We start from the raw sequence: 25,423 nt of genomic DNA, 5'->3' as shown, positions 1-25,423 counted from the left end.
GAAGATAAGTAGATCTGTAATCAAACCTGTAATCAAAGCATGGTAATGTTTTGTAGTAAAGCATAAGAATATTCTCATTAAGTGGGAGATACAGGCTACTATATAGGTCATTTGTTGGTTGGTTCTGGTCAGGTTTTGCCACCAAAGGTTAGGTGAGTTAAATTCTCCCCTCCATATGTGTTATGAAAAATTTGTTGGTTTTCAAAGCTTTCTGGATTTCTGAGTTACAAATAAGGAATTATAGGCTTATAGTAGTAATAGTGATAGCAAAAGTAATAGTAGTGGTGGTCATAGTAGATAAAGGTGATGGGGAAGATAAGGAGATAAGGACAGACACACACACACACACACACACACACACACACACAAATATATATACACACTGTGAAAATAAATAAAGGGAACCTCATTTAAAATTGAGCCATGCAGCCTGAGGGGGAACTCTCACGTGTATACCACTCTTTGCACTTGCATAACCAGCAGGAAGAAGGAAGGTAAGAATTGTTTTGACAAGGGAAGACATTAATCACACGGGAATTTTATCTCCTGCTTTTCAGAAAAAGAAGGAACGTCCCCCACAACCTCAGGCTCTTGCTCTTCTCCAATGAACTTTTGTTCAAAACAACCCTTCTTAATTTCCTCCTAACACCTACTCAAAGCAAGACCCCTCTCCTTTATTCTTCAGAGTTGCCTGTGATTCACCATAGCTTGTCTGTCCGAAATTGCAATTCTCTGCTATTCCCGAATAAACCCATTTTGTGGGTAAAATAACTGGCTATTTTATTTTTAAGGTTGAAAACATACACATACACACACGCATTATTAGTTCTATAAGGAAAATACCATGATCGTATATTCATTGTTCTTGATACTTGATGCAAGACATGTCCTGGAATTAATTGCAGAATGTCCATGTTTACGTGATTCCCAATAGCAGAATCAGGCAGATGTGATTATATATCTCTGATAGATGCTACTCCCTGTGATTGTTCTTCCCTGAATCCCACCTAAAGGAGCACCACTACTTTTATTTTTTCAGTGCATCATGAATCTCTTTACTGGTTTATTACTGGCCTTCCTCACTAAATGTAGGTTCCATAAGGCTGAGGACATTTTAGATCACCAGTGCAACCCCAGTGTCTAGAATGGTTTCTGTCATAAACTAGAGGTTTAGAAAATATTTGTTGAATAAATGAATAATAAGCTATTTGACATTTCCCCAAGTGGAACACATAAGAGACTCAAGGTTCCAAAGCAGTGAAAAACACAACCATGATAATATTATTAGGAAGAGGAAAAAGGAAAAAAAAATGATTTAAGGATGTTGCATAAATTTTGCTCTAATTTTTTTTTTTTTTTTTTTTTTTTTCTGTATTGACTGAAAGAGTTGTACGATCCTTAATTCTTTGTCCTGAAATGGACCTTTTGGCCCATTCCTCTTCTCTGGAATCTGTGGCCATTCTCATTTTGTCACGCAGTTCTCCTGTTGGGTTCTTTTTTTCTTTTTTCTAACCTCCTCCAACAGTCTCATTAGAAGATCCCTTTGAGTCTGCAGACAGGATGGGTTTCATTGGCTGTCTGGAGAGGACCAAACAAATCCATCCCAAGGGCACAAACTCAAAACTCTGAGTTGTAGGAGATCTGGTGATGAAGACTAGGTTGCAGATGGTGAGATCTGGTTGGTAGTAATCAGGAGACCACACACACTCCCATTCAGTTGTTGTGTTAGGAGAGTATCAGAGGATGACGATCCTCTCAGCCACACAAGGCTGCTTCAGGGCTCTGTCTGCGGTGATTGATTCCTAATCTGACTCCAGTTGTATCCTTGAACCAGACACATAGGACAACTTTTAAACTCAAATTATTTTAGGTCTTTGTGTTCTTCCTTCTCTGTTCTCCCTATACTGTTACTACATAATTATGACCATCCTATGAAGCCTTTAACATTTGCTTTTTACCACGTGTTAAAATAATTTTTATAAATATGCTCGTAATACCTATATTCTGAAGGAAACCCAGATGAGCCAAAAATGAGAAAATCAACCATACTTATTATAGCAACAATGCTTTATAACCTTATATTTTTCACTCAAAAATATATTCTGAGCATCTTTTCTTATTAACATATTTTCTTTAATATTAAATAACTCATTTTTGGTTATCTTGGTAATTGACAATGCTTTAATGGAATGCAGTGCATTATATTTGTAGTTAAATGTTGGTGCATATTCTAAATTTCTTTAGGATAAATTCCTTGTAGTGGAGTTGCTGGTATGCTTCCCCCTTTTGCTTTGTTTTTTATTATATATTGTTAATTTGTCCTCCAAAGAAGTGTTGGTTTTGGATTTTCACATAGATTTCCACTGCTTCTTATTCCTCAAAAGTACCCAAAGAAAAAGCAAAGCAACAACCAACTAAAATTAGATAATTCTCTGCAGGTTTAGTTAGGCCCTTCCGACTCCATGGGTCAATAGCGTTGTTATCATCCAGGAACTTGTTAAAAATTTTGCTTTCAGGACCCACCCCAAATGTATTGAATCAGAATCTGTATTTGAATAAGATCAGTAGTGACTTATAAGCATATAAAAGTTTGAGAAACACTGTTTTAGACAATTCCCCATAATATTTTGCCTTTTAAGTGAGCTTTTGATAAGTAGTGACAGTCTATACAATGTAATATTTTTCCTGACAAATACCTGAGGTACAGATACTCTATGCTGAATTTAGTCATGTGGTGGGATAGGAATGTGGTTTATTGTGAATGTTGATGAGTGAGATTATAACCGATCAAAGATATCAGAAACACATTTTCAAATAATGAAATAGAACTACAGTGAATGTCAAAATTGGCCTGGGAAAATATGCCAGCTATTTTGATAATAGAGCTTTCACCCAAATAAAATAATCTGGACAATTTCAATAAGCTGATATATCATCCAAGTATATCCTGAGTCTCTAGGAATTAGATCTTAGTGATTTATAAGAACATAAAGTTTGATAAGCACTGTTTTATGTAATTCCCCATAAACATGCTCCAAACAAGGGGAAATAGTCAAGTTGTAGTTAGCAGGCTGGGACAGCTTTTGACCACCCCCGCCATGCATCTGATTGGCTGTTCTAAATCCCATTATGATTAAGTCCTACTGACTCCCTACAAAATCACTGGAGGTTTTCTAAAAGAAATGAGTGGAAAACAAAATTGCTGAGTGCCAATCAATTAAAAATCTAATGTAAACTCTAATGCTGTCTTTGTTCACTGTATTCTGACTATTTTCATAGATTAAAAATCTTCCACCTGTATTACCAATTTCACCTTCTGGATAGAGTAGTGTATTGAGTCTGAATCCCAGTCACCTCCTACTTGTGTAATCAAGGTAAAGATATTAAACTTCTCAACTTCCTAAGGAAAAGTGAGAATTAAAGTATCTATTTTGCAGAGTCTTGGTGAAGCTTGAAGAACATGAACATAAAGCAGATAGTAGGTTCTAATTATTAGTTATAACAATTTATTAGTTCTGGGATGCAGTTCCAAATCTAGCACATAGTATATAAATCTTATGATGATAACCAAACTCACTATTTACAATGGTCTTACAGTTAAATAAATCCCAAATAAATGCATGAATGAAAAGGATTGAATTCAAAAGTTTAAAATTCTATCCAGTTTATAACCGAATTGTTTAATAATAAATTAATTACCTGGGAGGGTATGTTAAATACAAAGGGAGAAACATATTCAGAATCAAATAAGCGCCTTACATTCATTTGAGCATCAATTCAATATCAATATGAACACAAGCACATTAAAATGTCCCCAAATTGTAAAACATGAACTCATTTCCTCATTTTGTTGTTTTAATTCTAGCTGATAAAAAAAATTAATCATATGTATTTATAGATTCATACACTTAAAATTTCAGAATAAGACAACTCATTCCTGGCAGCAGCTGTTCCATTGCTTGGCATTCTTGAATTTTGAAGTTTCCAAGAACACACACAAACCACAGGAGAGATTTGGAGCCATGTAACCTCCTAGTAAGTTTTGATATATTGAATACTTGGGAAACCCACAGTTTCCCAAGATCTTTTCATTCTTTTCTTTCTTGGGGGACAGACACTCATCTTAAACTCAAGGAATTTTTCTACCACACTATTTTTAAAATTTGTATTGTTTTATGTATCAATTATACAAAACAGTGTATTATTCATATACGTATCTATTTATAGCTCTATAGCTTAAAGAATAACACTAAAACAAATACCTATAAAACTTAGGGAACAGAACTCATTGTGTCTTTTCTTTCCCTTCATATCCTGAAGAAACCAGTCTCCTTAATTTTATGTTAATTGTTCCCTTTATAATTTAGCACATCTACACACATCTCTATTTAGTATTTGCTTACTTTTACTTGTTTTTCACTTTATGTGTGTGGAATTATAATGTCTTCTCTCTCTCTTTGCCCAGAAATGTATTTTTTTTAAATAAATTTATTTATTTATTTATTTTTGGCTGAGTTGGGTCTTTGTTGCTGCACGCGGGCTTTCTCTAGTTGCAGTGAGCGGGGGCTACTCTTCATTACGGTGCGCGGGCTTCTCATTGCTGGCTTCTCTTGTTGCGGAGCACGGGCTCTAGGCACGTGGGCTTCAGCAGCTGTAGCACGTGGGCTCTAGAGCTGCAGGCTCAGTAGTTGTGGTGCACGGGCTTAGCTGCTCCGCAGCATATGGGATCTTCCCGGACCAGGGCTCGAACCCATGTGCCCTGCATTGGCAGGCAGATTCTTAACCACTGTACCACCAGGGAAGTCCCAGCAATGTATTTTTGAGAGCCATCAGTCTTCATAAATGTTGATCTGTGGCCCCGTGGTTCATTCATTTTCATGGATGCACAACATCCCATTGAATGATTACACTACAATTTATCCTTTCTATTGCTGAGAGATATTTGCCTTTTTAAAAAGTTATGTCCTATTATGAACAATTCTGCTACATTCTTTTACAAGTGTTAGGTGCAAGAGTTTCTCTAGGGTAAGAATTCCCAGCATCAATATGAACCTGCATCCTGTTGCATCGAGAATGGGTTATATAGATGCCAGAATATTGATCCCTTCAGCCTGGGAGGCAGGTGGACAGGGCCTGGGCAGTAGGAACTCCATAACTGATTATTAACTTCCTGAATAAGTGATTGCCTGTAGGCACAAGCAGCCTGGAGTAGACTGGCTGTGCTGGCCAGTGGGCGTATGTTCAGTGTTACCAGGCAATATAGAGAACAGTTTTCCACTCCTAGAAGCAGTTTATGAGAGTCTGCATTGCTTCATATGCTTGGCAACACTTAATATGTCAAACTTTTAACCTTTTCCAATTTGGAAGATATGAAATATTTCTTTGTGATTTTAATTTGCATTTCCCTAATGACAAATCAGGCTGAGAATTTTTTTTTCACATATTTCTAGGCCACCATTATTTCTTTTTTTTGAACATCATGCAGTTGTATTTTCAAAAATGTATTTAGATGCATTTATACCCCTTCTGTTCTGTGCTCTCTATTTGTTCTTTCTATTTTGCCCTTTTTTTCTCTTTTGCTCCTTTGTCTTTTTTGGAAATTGATTGACATATTTTCCCCTCTTGTTCCATTTTTCCTAGTACTAGTTTTCCTTGTACTAGTTTTGTACTAGTACATTGTACAAACTAGCATTGTACTAGTTTTCCTTGTACTCGTTTGACCTTTATGTTCTTCTTTTACTTTTTATAAGTGGTTAACCTATGGATTTTAATACATGCTTTTAACTTAAAGTATATTTATTCTTTTCCCACCTCATATAGAAATCTTAGATTGCCTTAACTACCAGAGTTTAATTCTCTCTTATTATTTTCACTATTTTTAACTTCACAAATTAGAAACCATTATTTTGTTTTTTACTTCCTTGTCTGTTTAGGTTTACCTACATGCTTACCAATTTTTTTTTACCTGCCCTTATATCTAGCATCACAGGCTATAGGATGATTTTCCTTCTTGAATTACATCCTTTAGAAGTACCTTTAGTAAGGGTCAGATGGCAGAAAACTTATGTTTATATTTATTTTTTCCTCCTCAATAATACATTGTGAGAATCTTGAAGTTATCTTTCCCCTGTTTTCTGGCTGCCAGTGTTGCTGTTGAAAAATAAGATGTTTGTCCAGTTGTCTTTCCTTTGTGAGTAATCTCTCTTCTCTACTTCTAAGGACTTCTTTTCGTTGTTCTGCTGTTTTATTATGAGATGTGTAAGTGTGGTTTTCTTTTTATTCTGCTTGGTTTTTGTTTGGCTTCCTAACTATGAAAGTCAGTGTCTTTCAGCATTCTGGAAAAAAATCTCTGTCACTATCTCTTTAAATGCTTTTTTTCTTCCACTTTTTCTTTATAAGCTCTGATTAAAACTTTTTATAAAACTCTCCTTACACATATGTTGTCTTCCATTTAATTGTCACTCTTTGTCTTTTTTCCCACTTTTTCACATTTGCCATCTCTTTGTCTTTTATTGCTATATCTGGGTCTTTTTTTCCCTCCTGATTCCTCTTTTATGTGTTTTCTTTTTGTGTGTCCATTCTTTTGTGTCCATTCTTTTTTTTTTTGCTGCTCACTGAGTTTCCAATTATTCCAATTATTTTTCATTTTTAGAACAGTTGGTTGTTATTTTTCAAATCAGCTTGGTCAGCTTTGAAAATTTTTGGTTACTTTAATAATATATTTCTCTAAACATATAGAAATGGAAGCTCACTCTTATTTTATATTCTGTATACCTTAGTTTCAGTACTGGAGTCTTTGAGTTTCTGAATGTGTAGTTTGTTGTTTCTTCTGATACTTTGATTGCTTATTTTCTTATGTTTGATGATTTTCTGACTGTGAGCTCATTTTTCTTGGTATTTTATTGTGAGAATTCTTTGAATCCTGAATTTAAACTGCATTCTTCTAAACATGATTGATATTAGCTTTTTTTTTAATTAATTAATTTATTTTTTTTAATAATTTTTTTAAAAAATTTATTTATTATTTTTTTTAATTTTTGGCTGTGTTGGGTCTTTGTTTCTGTGCGAGGGCTTTCTCTAGTTGTGGCAAGCGGGGGCCACTCTTCATCGCGGTGCGCAGGCCTCTCACTATCGCGGCCTCTCTTGTTGCGGAGCACAGGCTCCAGACGCGCAGGCTCAGTAATTGTGGCTCACGGGCCCAGCCGCTCCACGGCATGTGGGATCCTCCCAGACCAGGGCTCGAACCCGTGTCCCCTGCACTGGCAGGCAGACTCTCAACCACTGCGCCACCAGGGAAGCCCAGTATTAGCTTTTACCAGGTACTCTTTTAGTGCACTACCAACCTGGGACCACTTTATTCTTAATTTTTTGCTTTTCTTTGGCAGGGAGTGTTTAGGGAATTGCACATAGTGTGAAGTCAGGCCCCAAATCTGTATGAATGAAGTCTTGTCCTGAAAAATTCCTAGGAATGACTTTTTCTCCTCTCCACCCAGAGGCAAGGCCATGACAGACAAGTGGTCTCATGGTATCTCTTTCTCTTTCTGTTTCTACTTCTTTCTTTCTCTCCCCAGGGGAATTTTAAAATCCTGGTTTATATTCTAAGGATATTGCACTTCCAGTACCTAGGTTTTATGAGAGGTGTTCTCAGCTCTGATATTCCTTCATGCTCTGGGTTCCAGTGCTTGTCTCCCAACTGCAGGGCACAGAGCTCATTAAAACCCAGGCTCTAGGTTGTCTAAAATTTCCATGCCATCCCCAAGGCTAAGACAGGCTCCAGAACTCATACAACAGTAAATTCAACATTCTCGTTGTTTTCTACCAGAAAAGAATTCTATTACTTTCCCTTCATTTCAGCTATGCATTTAAAATATATTTGATTTTTCTTTTTAGAATGTGTGGTAGTATTATGCTGTGATTTGTTGCTATGAACATGCTCCTGGAAGCAACAGCCCTGTTAACATCTTTTACAAATAGGTTCCAACCCTCAGAGGGACTTACACTGGGATGTATACTTCTCTATCCAGCTCCCTTTTTCTCATCAGTCTTTGTATTGCCTCCTATGTGATCCTTAAATTGCTAAATATCAAAGAGTTTTGATTTCCCTTGGAGGTTAAAGAAATTTTATCTAGTGACTGGTAAAGGAAAAATCTATGTTTTGTTGGGCCACCTCCCTCAGTCTTTCCTAATTTGAAAGTTGAATGGCCTTTTGAGGCCATGGCTATTACAGAGTGACCAGCATTACCTATGGTATTCCCTCCACTTCTCTTAAGAAATGTAAAAGAAATACCACACTTGAGAACACCTTCACAATGGGGCTTCTGTGGCTCCACAGGAAGATTTTGAGAAACTATGCGTTTCCTGGGCCTATCACAACTTCCTGGGTGTGGCTGTATGGCTGGAAAACCCTTCTGTGGTTTGTATGTGTTCTCTAAAATACAACAATGTAAAGATAATGACTTGTGGAAAATTCCAAAATGATGTGTTTGGTGCCTTCTGGTTCTGCATGTGTGCAAGTTACTGACAGTTTTCTTTTTAAAACATTTCTTATACAAGAAGCCGTAGCAGTACAGGGAATGCAACTCACTGCTATTTCACAGAATGTGCTGGTGACATGCCTGACTTCTGCTGGGGAAACACAAGTTTCAAGCCTGGCAGAAAAAGCTTTTCAGTTTATTTCACATGTTTTAATGTGTAATTTTTAATTTTATATGTATATGCTATCAGTGATTTTCTCTTCACAGTTATCTAATTTTAAAGAAACCTTTCATTTACCTTGAATGGTGTGTTTACATATGCTTCTGGTAGGGTCACAAAGCTGTTTAAAACTATGAAAATTTCTTGCTACTTAGAAAATCCCCTTTAACCACATTTTAGGGTAAGTATTGGAGGTGTAATGTGCCAATTATAGAGTACCTTGTTATTGCAAACATATTGCAGAATTTCACACTAATAGTAGTAATATAGAAGTATGGCTAGCATTATGATGTGAAGTGAAAGGCTTTCTTCCATATTTCATCTCTGGTTAATCAATGCAAGAATTTAATCATCAAACTATGAGAGAAATTAGCAGCATTGTCAAAAGGAAAAAATAAATTCCAGATGAGATTTGGAAAGAAGGGGGAATTGGTGGATTAGGTAGCTGCTTCTAAAAAGAAGCTTGAGATGTAATATTATGTGAAATATCAGAAGTTGGTGCCAGTTAAGTTGTGGGATTTGAGAAAATATGTGGGGGAAAGGAGTCTGAAAAAGGTTTGAAATAAATTCACATAGGTTGTTAAAAAAATTGGAAAATTTTGACATGAGTATTTAATAAGTGACTTACATCGTTATCCAAGTATTTAGAATGTGTCGCTTCAAATGCATTGTCATGGAGAGACTAGGATCTTGAAGAAGTCTAGAGAAGCAGCTGGCAGCTGTGGAAAGAAAAAGCATTTTGAGAGAGAATGGAATTGAAATGTCAAGGCAGAATGGACTTGAGATTTTAATATATAAGTATGGAGAAAACTAAGACTTAGAAAAAAACCCCCAGGACCCCTTAAAGAAAAGGACTGCTATTGACTTCGCAAAAAGGTGACCAAACTCCCCGCCACCGCCAGTTTCTAATTATGGTAGGTAGGAAGAAAAAGACACAACAGAGGTAACTGGAAAAAAATGAGAGAACATTTTATTAAGAAAAATCCTCAAGAATGTTTGTCTGAGACTGTTTTGCTTAGTGGCCTTCATATTTGACACCTCTCATGATGGAGAATATGCCAATCTCAGTTAGTCTGGCCAAGAAGGAAGCAGTTAAAAAAATTTAGTTGGCAAGTGTAAATAGCAGTATCACATAAGGACAGTGTGTTCCAAGCCAAGCACTTTGTTGTGTGCAAAAGTATGGACTACATAGGTTAAAAAATAATTTTTGTAGCCATGAGTATTTTTTCTAGCCATGAATATGTGTCATGGAACATCTTGGGAGCAATATTTAAAATATAGGTGCTTCTTCATGTTTTATTATCACCTATATGTTGCACATATGTTTTAAAAAGTACAGTATTATTTTTGAGGGTGAATGCTTTGAAAAAGAAAACATGATCAGGGAATTCTAAAAGTAACAAATAGTTGATAGATGATGCAAATTAATTCTCAAGGTTATTCTTGCATTCTAACATAACGGTAGAAGAAAAGTTAATCTTCAATCTTAAAAAATGAATGACATGAAATACAAGTTTACATATACAAGTCAGACTGCATCCGAGAGAGCACTCACTATAGGACAGAGTGAAGCTTGTATTTAAAACAATCACTCTGTGTCTTAAAACTGAGTAGTTTTGCAATACAAATACAAATTTCTTCCACATTTCATCTTTACACTTTTTATATATCCTGAGATTTTATAGAAGAGACTTCTTTGGCTTCAGTTGCCAAATAGTGGTTAAATACATATTTGCAACTTTATGTTTTTAAATAAATTTATTTATTTATTTATTTATGGCTGCGTTGGGTCTTCAATGCTGTGTGCGGACTTTCTTTCATTGTCGCGAGGGGGGCTGCTCTTGGTTGCAGTGCATGGGCTTCTCATTGCGGTGGCTTCTCTTGTTGCGGAGCATGGGCTCTAGGCATGCGGGCTTCAGTAGCTGTGGCACGAGGGCTCTAGAGCACAGGCTCTGTAGTTATGGTGCATGGGCTTAGTTGCTCTGTGGCATGTGGGATCTTCCCAGACCAGGGATTGAACCCATGTCCCCTGCATTGGTAGGCGGGCTCTTTTTAAAAAAAATTAATTAATTTATTTTATTTTTGGCTGCGTTGGGTCTTCGTTTCTGCGTGCTGGCATTCTCTAGTTGCGGTGAGCAGGGGCTACTCTTTGTTGCAGTGCAGGGGCTTCTCATTGAGGTGGTTTCTCTTGTTGCAGAGCACGGGCTGTAGGCATGAGGGCTTCAGTAGTTGTGGCTCATGGGCTCTAGAGCGCAGGCTCAGTAGTTGTGGCGCATGGGCTTAGTTGCTCCGCAGAATGTGGGATCTTCCTGGACCGGGGCTCGAACCCGTGTCCCCTGCATTGGCAGGCGGATTCTTAACCACTGCACCGCAAGGGAAGCCCTGGTAGGCAGATTCTTAACCACTGTGCCACCAGGGAAGTCCCTATTTGCAACTTTAAAGCAAAAGTAAAATAAGCATTTTCGTTGTGGTATCAGGAGCACATCAATAGCCAAGGCACTTTCTGGCACCGACTTCTTATAGAGTCTGAGAGGGAAGACAACACCAATAATCCAAAATCCGTTAACCTTTTCTCATTGTCAAGATTACCTCAAATTCCTCTTATCCGAGGCCATTTTTTCAAAAGCTATTTTGGGCAAAATAATTGTCATAGCAGATTATAAAATGGATATGCAATGCCTCCAGGTATCAATTTAACCTTTGGATCACACCGAATGACCAGAAAGGGAACGACCCAGTTATTTTGAGATCTTGGGGAATCATCTTCCTAAGTTGTTCTTTCAACTATTGACTGACATTGAAGGACTGTGTAAAAGATCCATAGTAAACTCTCAAGTGTCATTGTTGAAGAGATGCTGTTGAAACTGACCATTACACTATCCCAGGCTTCTTTTGAAGGACTCATGGAAGAAATTTTTCACAGAAAATAAGTTTACTTCTCTTATAGACATTGTGAATGTTAGAACTACTGTGTTTTCTTTGTTACTTTGTGTTTTAGTTTGCCAGGCCTGCCATAATACAATACTGTAGGCTGGGTGGCTGACACAACGGAAATTGATTTTCTCACAGTTCTAGGGCAAAGTTGGTTTTTCCTGAGGCTTCTCTCCTTGGCTTATAGATGGCTGCTTCTTGCTGTGTCCTCACATGGCCTTTTCTCTGTGCACACATGCCCCTGGCATCTCTTCCTCTTCTTATAAGGTCAGCAGTCCTATTGGATTAGAGCCTCACCCTTATGACCTCATTTAACCTTAATTACCTCTTGAAAGGCCTTATCTCCAAATATAGTCACATTTGGGGATTAGGGCTTCAGCATATGACTTTTAGGGGAACACAGTTCTGTCCATAACACTTTGATAGCTGGGAATTTGAGAGGCAAATCTGTGTAACACAGTAAGCAGTATCAGAAAACACTTGACATTATTTTTCTATCCATATTTTCCTTTTAACTTGATATTCTTTTCTTTCTTTTTTCATACATACTATATTTTTTATAAGCTATCTTAAAACTTTTTATAAGACAGAGGGCAAATAAGTAATTAAATAAATAAATTCTTATCTTTAGTAGATTTTTATGGATATTTGCTCACTGAAATGATCAGAAGGAATTGTATTTCTGGGGGCCAAAAGATGTTGGAGGAGGTTCTGTGATCATACTCCTCTGAGTATACTTACTTATTTATATAAGTGTTTAAGTTTATAATATATACTTATATCAATGTTTAGGCTTATATATTATAATGGATCAGTTGTTTATCCCTTTGATAGTATAATAGAACATCAGTGGAATTAAGATTTTATAGACAATGAAGTTGTTTTCCTAATTGTGTCAATTCTTCTTTCTCTTATTCTAGAAAAGTTTTATCAAAAAAGAACAACAGTCTGTCAAGCCAGAATCAAAGCCACAACCCAGGTATATCTTTTATATGATAGCAGGAAAGTTTAAATTAATATGCTTGCTTTTGGTTTTATCCTGACTTAAGTATCTGCTTTAAAGAAATGTAGGTTGTTGAAAGCTCAAGTTTTCAACGTATCTTTTTCAAAGTTCCCATTTAATTTGACTGAGGCAAGGATAAAAAATTCTTATTTTTTTGAGTGTATTAATGCTCATTCAGTAGACCAGGCTGTAGGTTTACTTTGCAGTGGCAAGTAAAAGCATTGTAAATAGTACTGTATGATGTTTCAGCAGTTTTGTTTATTAGAAACTGTGTCCTGCAATTCACTATGGTACAGCATGCCTTTCAGTGACTCTGTGAGGCATTCTTAAGTTTGCTCTGCTTCTTTGTGTAGCAAATTTTTTGTCAAACTTTTGTGAAAAAATAACTGATTTTGTGAGATAGACTGGAGAGTGAGATGGAAAGAAGGGATTATGGAAAATTAACAGTGAAGTTTCTGAAAAGGACAGGTTTCAGACCTGTGCTTTCTTTTTCACTGGTAACACATTAATTTATTAATTCACCAGATATTATTTTTGTACTGACTCGGTGCAAAGCTCTGTGTCAAGCCATATAGATGCAAATAGCAAAAGGGTAAACCTTGGAGACTGAAGTTTGTCAGAGCAACCAGTTTGCAAAACTTACCCCCTAATAAATACAGGTTTATTCAAATATATTATTCAGGCTACCTTCTCTTACTTGACATCCTTCTTAATTCCTTCTCTCAATTACTCAAAAGGTGTGGTCCATAATCCCTCATTCACAATTCCAAAATCTGGAAAGCTCCAGAAACTGAAAGTTGATGTCACCTAAGGTGGTGCCAAAACTCTTAGTGTCAAAACCTGACCTGAAGTAATAAGTGATCATGATTACTCATAGTCTCTACTTTTCCCACTTCATGTGAATATTCATACTTTGCATACATATTAACACTAATTATATTAGCTAATTAATATTAATATGTTCAATGATGGGATACTGCCCCAGACTCTACTTAAATGTTACATAATATATGGTATGCATGCTATATTAATTTCCTAGACTTTGAAACAAAGTCTGAATTCCCAAATACATCTGACTCTAAGGTTCAAGTATTATGGAATTGCACTATATGGTGAATCTTGGCCAAATATGACTGTGAAATAATGCCAAACAATTGTTTAAACCTCCAATAAATAAATATCCAGTTTAAGATTAGATGTTTTCTGAGAGTTAGTCGCATAATAAATTTAGTAGTAGCTAAATTCATTAGTAGTAGCACTCATTCTGTGCTTAGTTTGTACAAGGTACTTTCATATAACTCCCATAACAACACATGATGTATTTTATTATCACCGTTTTACTGATTCAACTGATTCAACTGAGGTTAAATATTTCACTTAGGGTCAATCAGCTAGTCTGTGATAGAGCTGGATTCAAACGTAGGTCCTTTAATTGCAGTCATTGCTACATACTATAAGCTAAATTATGCCAGAATGATCCCTGGCTAAAATTTCAAGTTCTGTGAGAGCAGGGGTGGTTGATTCTGTTAACATTTCTATCTATAGCTCATGGCACAATCCCAGCAATGTAGTAGATACTCAGAAAATATAACTGAACAAATGAACAATTTCCAGAGGAAAAGGAAAAACAGATTGTGTCTTGTCCTGCTCAGAAAATTTTCTTTCAGTCTTTCATAGTTTATTCATTTAACAAGAAACATTAAACACCTGCTGTATTAGATGTTAAGGACGGGGTGAACAAGAGAGACTCCTTACATTTGTGGAATTTAAAGCCTAGGCAGAGTTCTCAGTTGCTGTTCACCATGGAGGGAGACAGAAATTGGAGTTTAAGTCCTTTCAGATGACAGGACTTAGTAAACACCTCAATCTCTCCATGGAAATCTTAGAAAGCCAACACCTACGGAGTGGAGATTATACCGCAGGACTAAGGAATTCACCTTAGTACAAGGGACGAAACAAACAGATTCACCCTAAAAAAAGCATAAAACTAAGCCTCAACAAGTTCAAGATGATAAACCAGTAACTTAGCTACCACCTAGAATTAAAAAACAATCAACATTCTTTCAAGGACAGTAACATAATCCACAATCCCTACAATGTACAATGTTTAGTACACAACAAATAAAATGTTAGACACGTTAAGAAACAGGAAAATCTGGGTTACATCAAAGAAAAAGATATCCCAAATGTTAGAATTAGCAGACAAGAGCTCGAAAGCAGTTATTATAAATGTTCAAGAACTTAAAGAAAAAGATGTTCCTAATAACAGAGAATCCCAGTGCATAAATGGAAAATATAAGGACAATAATCAAATGAAAGTTCTGGAACTGAGAAATAACGTATCTGATGTGAAAATTTCATTGAATGGTTGAACACCATATTGGAGAAGGCAGTAGAGAAGATTAGTAAACTTGTAGATCTATAGAGACTAATCTGAACAAAACGATTGATTGAGAACAAAATGAACAAAGCCTGATGGGCCTATAAATTAATAACAAGTGGCCTATCATATGTGAATTGGAGTCTCAGAAGAAGAGAACTAGAATAAGGCAGAAAAAGTAGTTGAAGAAATAGTAGCTGGGGGCTTCCCTGGTGGCGCAGTGGTTAAGAATCCGCCTGCTAGTGCAGGGGGCATGGGTTCGAGCCCTGGTCCGGGAAGATCCCACATGCCATGGAGCAGCTAAGCCTGTGCGCCACAACTACTGAGCCTGTGCTCTAGAACCCACGAGCCACAACTACTGAGCCCACAGGCCACAACTACTGAAGCCCGTGTGCCTAGAGCCCGTGCTCTGCAACGAGAAGCCACCGCAATGAGAAGCCCGCGCACTGCAATGAAGAGTAGCCCCCGTTCGTCGCAACTAGAGAAAGACCACGTGCAGCAACGAAGACCCAACAAGCCAAAAATAAATTAATAAAATAAATACATTTATTAAAAAAAGAAAGAAAGAATAGCTGGAAATTTCCAAATTTAATGAAAAACATCTTTATGCATCCAAGAAGACATCACATCTAAGCAAGATAAACACAAGAAAAAACACGTAGGCATATCATAGGCAAAGAGTTGAGAATTAAAGGCAAAGAAAAACCTTTGAAATAACCAGCAGGGAAAAATACACATTGTACAAAGTGTTACAATTCTGAGAATGATGGACGTCTTCTCACTGGAAATGATGCAGACCAGAAGGCAATGAAATTATATATTTAAAGTGCTAAAAGAAAGAAGATTATCCACTGATAATTCTGTATCTAGTGAAACTATCTCACAGTATTGAGGCTGAAAAAAGAAATTTTCAGCTAAATTAAAGAAATGAGAATATACTGCCAACTAATCTGTTTTTCACAAATGTTAAAGGAAGCTCTTCATGCTGAGAGAAATGACACCTGTTGTATATTTGAATCTACAAGAAGAAATAAAGAACATTGAACATAGAAAATATATGATGAAAATATATGAAAAAGAATATTTTTTCCAATTATTTTTAAATTGAACATTTTAGACAAAATCATAACATTATTATGGTACTTATAAGTAGGGAGATGCAAAAATATATATGACAATGCTAGCAAAATAATGGACTTATACTTTTGCAAGTTTCTTTCATTTTATGTGTAGTGGTATTAATTCTAAGTAGAGTGTGATAAGAAAGCAAATTGTAATTCCCAGAGCAACCACTAATACAAAAAGATAAACCTAAAAGATAATACGAAAACTAAAATGGAATATCAAAAACTATTTGGTTATCCCAAAAGAAGACAGGAGAGGGAGAACATATAATGGGTGAGTAAAAAACAAATAGTAAAATGGTAGACTTAAACCCAACTGTACCAACATTTATATTTCATATACAGAATAAACATGCAGTTAAAAGTAAGAGCTTGTCAGGATGTATAAAAAAGCAAGAGCCAACTCTATGCTGTTTATAAGAGATGAACATAAAAAGGCATTAATTGGAAGTAAAAGGTTAGAGAAAAGATACACAATGAAAAAAAGGTAGCAGAAGAGTGCTAGAGTGGCTATACATCAAAGTAGACTTCAAGGATGATTTCCAGAGATAAAGAGGACACTTCATAATTGTAAAAGAATGAATTAATCAGAATTAGATAATAATCCTAAATGTGTATGACTTAATAATAGAGCTTTAACACAAATAAAGCAGAAATTGACAGGATTAAAGAATAAAATGGACAACTGCATAATTATGACTGGAATTTTTTACATGTCTTTTAGTAATTGATAGGAAAATTAGTAAAAAGAGTAAATGACAACATAGCAGATTTGAACATACAGTCAACTGATTTGAACTAATTAACGTTTGTAGACTACAACCAACAAATGTAGAAGATACGTTTTTTTTTAAGTGCACGTGCAACATTCGTTATAGAGATAAGAACAGAAAGCAATGAAATAAAAAACAGAAACAATAAAGCAAATTAAGAAAGCCAAAAGTTGTTTTTTTGAAAAGATTAGTAGAATTTGTAAGCTCCTAACAAAACTAAGAAAAAGAGATAAAACATAAATTACCAATATTAAAAATGAAAGAAGTGGAATAACTATATATTCTATAGACATTAAAAGGAGAAAAGATTATATGAATAAGTTCATGCCTACCACATTCAACAACTGAGATGAAATGGACAAATTCTTGAAAAAAGACAACATACCAAAACTGACACAGAACAAATAGAAAATCTGAATAACCCATATCTATTAAAGAAATTGAATTTGTCATCAAAAACCTTTTCACAAAAAGACCTGCTTTAAGGAAAAAAATACTATATATTTTTAAACTATTTGATGGTGTTAGCTTATCTTCTTGTGTAAGTCTTTTTCCTGTAAATATCCTTTACCTGGTTAGTTTGAGTGGGAAGTCTTTTTTTTTCTCATAGGTATTACTAAAGTAAAATTTAGTCCAGCCCTTTCAATAATAAAAAGTTGTACAGTCTGAAAGGTGAGTGTTTATTGTATTTATTTTCCTGGAGCCAACCAGCTACTCTGAATGCTAAGCATTTTCCTGTACCATCTGCCATCTGTTGCAGCATAAAGAGCTGTGGCAGTTTTGCAGGGACATCTAGCTAACTTTGGCAGGGCTGTCATAAACATTTTAGAGGATGATGGCTGAAGGGAAGGGAAGTTTAGAGATCACTTGATTCAATTCTTTTAATTTCCAGGTGAGAAAGTAAAAGTTTAAAAAGATTAAGTGTCTTCTTCAAGGTCACAAAAGTAAAAAGAAAAAAAAAAAACCCCAAAATTGTTACTAGAGTCCAACACTCAATTCACAGTGTTCTTACTCAGTCATGCTGCTTTTGTGCCATTTGTATCTTAAATTTTAACAGCCTTTCTGATGATTACTTAAGAGAAGTAGACTGAAACTAATGAATTAGCAAGTACAAGAGTGGCTCTAGTGATTAAAACATATTACTAGATAGAATTCTGGAGAAAGAGAGATAAAAGAAAGTGAAACAATGTGAAAACAGAGTGAAGTAGTGAATGATATAAAACTAAATATTTCACATGCAGACACATTTCATTGAAAATATTTAAGTGAAACACTATTAAGATTTTCTTCTTCATTTGAAATCCTATACCATTTCTGTCATAGAAATTCTGTGAAACTTTAGAATCCAAATGTTGGGACCCTTTAAGCTTGTCTTAAAGAATTTTTCTTGTTAGAGAGAAAGCTCCCATATATTTTCAGCTAGAGGTTTCCGTAGAGTCTGCATGAGACAGAGTATATTATAACCTTCCATCAGTCATCTGTCAATTTCAGTAAGGTACTGGCCAATTTCTAAAGTACTTTTGCATTTCAAGGGTGAAAATATGTCACACATATATCACCATTGCCAGGCTACAATAAATATAAGAGAGTTTGGTTTTTTCCCCCTCTTCTTAGTTATAGAAAAAAAAATGATGGAATTCATTTACCCATAGCCACAAGCTTTGAGAGAACTCTCTAGAGCTGGCAAATAGAACTGGTTTATGCACCCACTCAGCAGTGTTTTTTTTTTTTTTTTAAGATGAAGACAGTTTTTTGGTTTTTTTTTTTAAACTTTGGGTTTATTTATTTATTTATTTATGGCTGGTGTTGAGTCTTCGTTTCTGTGCGAGGGCCTTCTCTAGTTGCGGCAAGTGGGGGCCACTCCTCATCGCGGTGCGCGGGCCTCTCACTATCGCGGCCTCTCCCGCTGTGGCGCACAGGCTCCAGACGTGCAGGCTCAGTAATTGTGGCTCACGGGCCCAGTTGCTCCGCGGCATGTGGGATCCTCCCAGAGCAGGGCTCGAACCCGTGTCCCCTGTGGTGGCAGGCAGACTCTCAACCACTGCGCCACCAGGGAAGCCCTCAGCAGTGTTTTTTAAGGAGGCAGTCACTTGGCTGTTAAAAGGTTGGGATGGGAAGTTGAGGAAACTAAAAATGCTGTTGCTGCACTTGATTTGGAATTACTGCAAATTTGGGCACCCACTCCGGTTCTTGAGAGGGAAGGGAACCTGTTACCTTATATGGATAAAGAGTGGTAGATAAGGCAGAGTTATAATTATTTTTGTCCTAATCTTCAGTGATCATGAACCTAAAATGCATATTTTCACATTTCTATTTTTTTTGTCCATCTTCTTGTGTTTTCAACTGTAAAGATCTCAAAATTTAGAAGGAGAGAAATAAATATAACAGTAGTGCTTAGGTCCATTTGCTATATACAATTATGTATACAGATGTATATAAGACTTTTCATTAGCAGCATTATTAAACAAAGAACTATAATGCTCAAATCCAGCACATTTAGGATAAATTTACCAGGTTCCAGATTCCACACAGTGGCTACTTGATTTTATTTTGGGGTTCTTAAATATATATTTGTGTTATTTTTATGAGGGATATGATCTTATTGTCTTGATTTTCAATTCTGCTAAAAATATTCATTTCATACACACCCTTGCCCAACATTTAGAGAATATAATTTTCATAAATGAACAATATAAAGCAAAATTATTTGATTTCGGAATGCAAGTTTCTATTTCCTCAATATTTCAATTTAAACGGTAAATTTTGAAATTTTAGAACTCCGTAAATGTCAGAAGATGGTTAGAAATCCTTAAGGTTAAAGTATGGTTGAGAAAGCCTAAAACGTTTTTTAAGGGAAAAGAAAGGTTATGATGAGCTTTTCAAAGTAAGCCAAGCAATTTCAGTTCAAATAGAATTGCCAAAGGAACGTTTTTACGAGTTTTGTTTTTCAAAGTAAAATACTTTATGTAAGATTTCTAAACCAGGAAGAATTAAAGCCCAATAGATGTAATTCTTAATTTGTAATTTTAAAAAAGTAGTATGTACACAGATTATAGTATATATGTTTATGTTTTTATACTGATAAAGGTAAAAAGTGAATGATATTTTGCAATGAAGTGGGATCTTGTCTTTTCCTAGCATCATCTTTTTTTAATCTTTCCATTAACTTCTTCATGCTTAACACATTTTCTCTTATTTTGTGTGGTATCATTAATATAAAAATATCAAAAGCAGTTTATATTATTAACTAAAAGGAAATAATACATTAGCACACAGAGTTCATTCTCAATATCTAAGCGAAAATTGTGAACCAGGATTGTAATCTACTGTACTATTACCATGACATTGTACTTTTATTTTCTGTGACAAAGATTTCTTCATATATCTTCCTTGAGGTCCACTTGAATTTGTTTGGCACCTCTAACTATATTGCAAATAGTATCTCCTTCTTTGTTCAGATAAACTATTGTATTTCATGAATAAAACACATATTCTCTTTTGATGTCTTTCAGCAGTGAGCTGTTAATTCTTTGCAGATTCATCTGACTTTAGTGATAAATTTTCCTTTCGTTGAATTTCTAAAGTACATAATTGTTTTTTAAAATGACTGACTGATTTCCAAGTACAGAATAGAAAAGTTGATGGGTCTTTAACTCATAGAGGAAAAATATTCTATCGTTAATTCATAATGTTAAAGTTGTAAGCAGTTCAAAAGGTGGTCATCAGCCCTTCACCTTTTTACTATTTAGTTTGTTTCAATTCTGGATGATAAAAACATTGTTTAAATATACCATCTATGAAGTGTACCATTTTAGAACCCTTAAGTTCCTCTTTTTTTTTCATCCTTTGGGATTCCAAGCATCCAGATAGTTCATGTAAATATGTAGATGAGGAATAATTATATATTTTCCCTTCCTATTTTGTAGCATGCTAGAACTAAAAGGGTAGTAGTAACCGGATATGACTCACAAATATGTTACTGAAAGGCAAAACTGTGCTAAGAACTCTAAATTTTCTCTTTTTTGATATAATAGAATATAGTACATTTACTGGCATATCTAAGTATGAAATTCACATTTCAGAGTCTGGAGATTTAGCTAGGTACTTTAATGTTTCCTTTATATCTCTAAAATTACTGCCTTTGTCCATCATCATTTTTTCTGAAATGGGTCAAGTCCTCTTATTTTATCTCAAAACAATTTTACAGTTTACCACCTAATAACTTTCCTTTGGTCTCTTCTAAAATTTGTTAATTACTAATGTAATATTAGCTTGTTTATGGTATCTTCTGTGAACAGATTTTTTTTTCTGGGTCAGTACCCAGCCTAAGCATTTTTTGAAAATAAATTTATAATGGATAATATTTCTCCAGTGATACTTCCTCTAGTTGTATTTTGTCTTTGGGGAATTATAGAATCTCAGAGTTTAAGGAACCTTAGAGATTTCCTACTGAAAACCTCTATCCAAAGGGTGAATCTCCTCTATAACATGGTACCTACATCACCTCTACTTGAAAACTCCAGGGATTAGTAATTACTCTGTTCAAGTGGAATCCATTTCATTCTAATTAGTGCCCTGACTTTGACAGTTCTCTCTGTGAGGCTCAGCACCTATCCCCCTTGAGCTGGTACCCCACTGGTCCTGATTCTGTCTTCTTGAAGCCACTCTAGTTACCAATTCTTTCTTTAGATTCTCTCTTTCTATACACACACACACACACACACACATATCTTTATTAGATTTATATATTTATTAGGATGCTAATTCAAATTAGCTTAAGCAAAATGGTAATTAAATCTGTTTGCTCATATAAGTAGAGATTCCAAGAGTGTGGAGTATGTTGGACATCTGTTCTTTTTATCTGTTTAACATCTTAGGCTCAACTGATTCAACAGGTTCAAGTAATGTCTTCAGGATGTGCTCTCCTTTCATTCATTTTAAATCTCTGCTTGCCCCTGTTTGGCCTTAAAACCTCTTACTACAGACTTTTTCTCCATGTGGTAAGCAAAATGGTTGGCTTCCAGCTGTTTGTAATTGACTTACTTCCTGCTCTTACCAGAAAGAAAGGTCTCTTATTAGACACACACACACACACACACACACACACACACACAGAAATATTCTGGATGACCTTCCAGCTTGGATGACATGGCCAGCCCTAGACAAATCCTAGTCATACGAGTGGAGAAGGAGAAGTGCAATTCCACAAGGGAAAGGAGGTGAAAACAGAGGAAAGGAACAGGTGCCCACCATACTCAAAAGTATCCCTCTTGAAGTGTGATGCTTAGGAAAGAACACAGTATTTCAGATGTAATTTTATGAATACAGTGTAGAGTGGAACCAAACTGTAGATATTCTAGATCAATTCATGAAGCCCATCATATGTCAGCTTTGGGGGTCAGTTTCTTAAGGGCAATACTCACATTGATTTCAATTATGAAAAATAAATAAAACCCCAAACAAGCAAACCCTGAGCCTTTCTCAGATATTCTAATGTATCCCTATTCTGTTCTTTTGCTGTGCCTCCCTTCTTTTCTTTCTCTATCCCTTTTTTTCTTCCCTTCATCTATTATATATTGCCAGGTACACAAGGAAAAGTAGTTGCTGTTAGGGAATTCAGAGTATAGAGGGGTGATAGACCCAGAGAATTAAGTTATGTGGTAACTACAATGATGGAGGAAAGGTACCTAACCATCCTCATGAGTCTGAGAGGAATTATTTGTACAATCATATATATTAACCAATTGCAGAGCTTTATAAGCAAAGCTATCACATTTCAACATTGGATTTAGCTCCTTATCACTTTTGCCTGAGATAGTTAGCTCACACGTTACCTTTTCAATAATCCCATACCAGCCATAACACACTATTTAAAATTGCAATTTCCACCCCTGCTAGCTCTCCCTAACTTCCTTACTCTGCTTTATTTTCTATCAAAGCATACATTGCCTTCTAACATACTCAATAATTAACTTGTTTACTGTGATTACTGTCTGTCTCTCCCACTAGAACATAAGCTTAATGAGGACAGGGAATTTTCTGTTTTATTTATCAGTGTATCCTCAATGCTAGAAGAGTATCTTACACTAAATGAATGAATGAATGAATGAGTAAATGAATATATATTTGTTCAATGCATGGATTAAACTTTTGGATCTTTTCTCTGCCTTCTAATGATTTTTTTCCCTTTCAGGAATTTATAACTCCTGTCTCAGACTTTCTGCTCCTTCCTGGGTATCTTCACTGGGATATCCCATAACCGTCTCTCAAAATTGAAATAATTATGTTTTCCCTTCCCCATGTCTTCTCTCCTATATTCCCTATCTCAGCTAGTAATGACACTATCCACCCTACCACCCAAGACTGCCCAGTCAGCCTATATTTCTCTACCTTGTTTACAAAGATTTTATGAGAATCTTGAAATTTGCCCTCCTGAAATTGAGAAACATCATAAATCATTCCCTGGTATAGTAATATAGTGAAAACAAAACAAAACAGTAATAAAATTAAAACAAAGGAAATGAATTCAGGATGGCATGGCATCCTTTTTGTACACATTCTGGCTCTTGGCACCACTACTACTTTCTTTAGTTCTTCACATACCATCTGATTGATAACTAATACGATCTGATATTAAACAAACACAAGGACACCTGCTTTCGTCAAAGAAGCAAGGAAGCACCCTCGCCCCCCAACTCATTTCTAATAAAAACCTCCCTCTGGGCAAACTTGCAGAAAACCAAACTGACTGTATCTTCTAGCTGTGTTTACATTGACAGGAACAAGAGGGCTTAACTACAAGGAAGTGGTATAAGCTGGCTGAACTTGAAATTGGGACAAAGGTCTCCCTACAACTATTTATCATCTCATTTTAGTGCTAAAATTCCTGCCCAAGGGCACCATGTTTGTTCCCTCTGCTTCTGACCCAAACTCCAAAGGACCATAAAAGGGCAGAAAAGAGGTGCAGACCCTGGTCCAGGAAATCACCACCCATTTCCATGAACCTAAATGACAAGACCTCTGCCCCATACCGCCCCTTTAGCCCCTTTTCCTATGAAAATCTCACCCTTGCCTACACTCAGGGAGAAGGGGCTTTTAGAACAAGACCTCCTCCTTCTCCATTCCTTGGTCAATGAATAATAATTTTTCTGTCTGCTGCTATAAAAAGTAATTTCGCCTTATTGATGCGAACAATAACCGGGTAGGGAAAGAAGCAAACATTATTGGTAACAATTCCTGTGTGGAATCAAAAGGAAAACATCTGAGAAACAGCAAGCAGAATAATGAGAGGGAGAACACATAAGTTCTCATCTCTAAATCACAGTAATCCTACCCAGAAAAGTAAAATAAGAATGAATGGATGTCTCAAGCAGAGAAAATCAGATTTTCCATTACACTTTTTCATGGAATCACTCATACAGAGGGAGAGTAGGGAAGCAGAAGCATGGGGAGAGGAGGTTACAAAGTCCCATCCCTCTCCAGGTTGTTCCAAAGACTGTCCACATTTCCTGTTTTTCTAGTAGAATTTGACCTGCTTTCTGACCACCACTCTGAGTGTGCTTGCTTGAGGGTCTCCTCAATTCCTGGAAATGACAGTCCCTAAAACAGTTATGTGGTTGGGAATAAAATATTGAGTATAATATCAGAAATTATTTTTAGAATCACCTGAACTGTTGTGGGGATTTATTTCATTACCTGAAGCCCGGTTCTAGGGAAAAGGAATCTGTGGACAGGCACCGATCTTCATTGTCTGCTCTTTTGGAGCAGAGATGAGAGAGATGGATGGCAGGGGGTAGAGCCAGCTCTTCTCCATAACTGACCAAAGTTTGGGTTGAGAGCAAAGGGCTACCCCAAGAGGAATAAATGAATGTTTTGGGAGAAAGACTATACAACTCATTATGTTCCCTATTGCATAGATAAGCTCGTGAAAAATGGACAACTCTGGTCGCTGTGCCACAGAAAAATCAGCTCTCATTACACCTTTGGCATAAACACCCTAGTCATTACAGACATCTTCAGCGGTAATTTTTTTCAGTGCCCTTCAGATAAAAACATGTAGGTACAATAAAAAGGTGGTTTAAATGTTTGTTTCAGAGAGAATTCCCTGGAAGTGCATCATGCTTACCTTGCCCTTAATGTCAGAATCAATTAAATTTGAACAAAACCAGTGTTTCCTCTCTGCTTTTGTTTTTGTATTGTCTGAAATGATAATTTCAGTTTAATTCATAACGAATAGCGTTCCTCCAAAAAGCTGATATGTGCAGGAAAGAATAATTGCATTTTTTTGAACTGAATTTGGAATTTAAAAAGCTCTATCTTGTTTTGAGGAAGAACTGTTAGAAACTTGAAACCAAGCAGCAGCAGCAGCAAAAATAAAACCCATCTTTCCAGAGATATGACATGATGGGCTGGGAGAAGGTCTTCCTAGGAAAATCAGGTATGGGGGCAGGGAGAAGAAATCCTCCCAGCCCAGTGTAGCATTTGCATTTCTGGATAGGTACTAGTTAGAGCACTTGAG

General features: G+C 36.1%; 1 protein-coding gene across 1 annotated transcript in view; it reads left to right on the top strand.

Moving 5' to 3' along the window:
- Positions 1-25,423, top strand: part of IQCM (IQ motif containing M) — a 484,997-nt gene that overhangs the window by 228,844 nt on the left and 230,730 nt on the right. The window contains exon 9 of the mRNA XM_082389028.1: positions 12,546-12,604. Coding sequence (XP_082245154.1) covers positions 12,546-12,604 — 59 coding nt within the window. The remainder of the gene's footprint in view (positions 1-12,545; positions 12,605-25,423) is intronic.

This window comes from Balaenoptera borealis (genome assembly GCF_965194805.1).
Source record: "Balaenoptera borealis genome assembly, chromosome: 4".
In the NCBI taxonomy this organism is placed as follows: Eukaryota; Metazoa; Chordata; class Mammalia; order Artiodactyla; family Balaenopteridae; genus Balaenoptera; species Balaenoptera borealis.
Note: the sequence above shows the minus strand (reverse complement) of the source record. Positions and strands in the feature narration are given on the sequence as shown.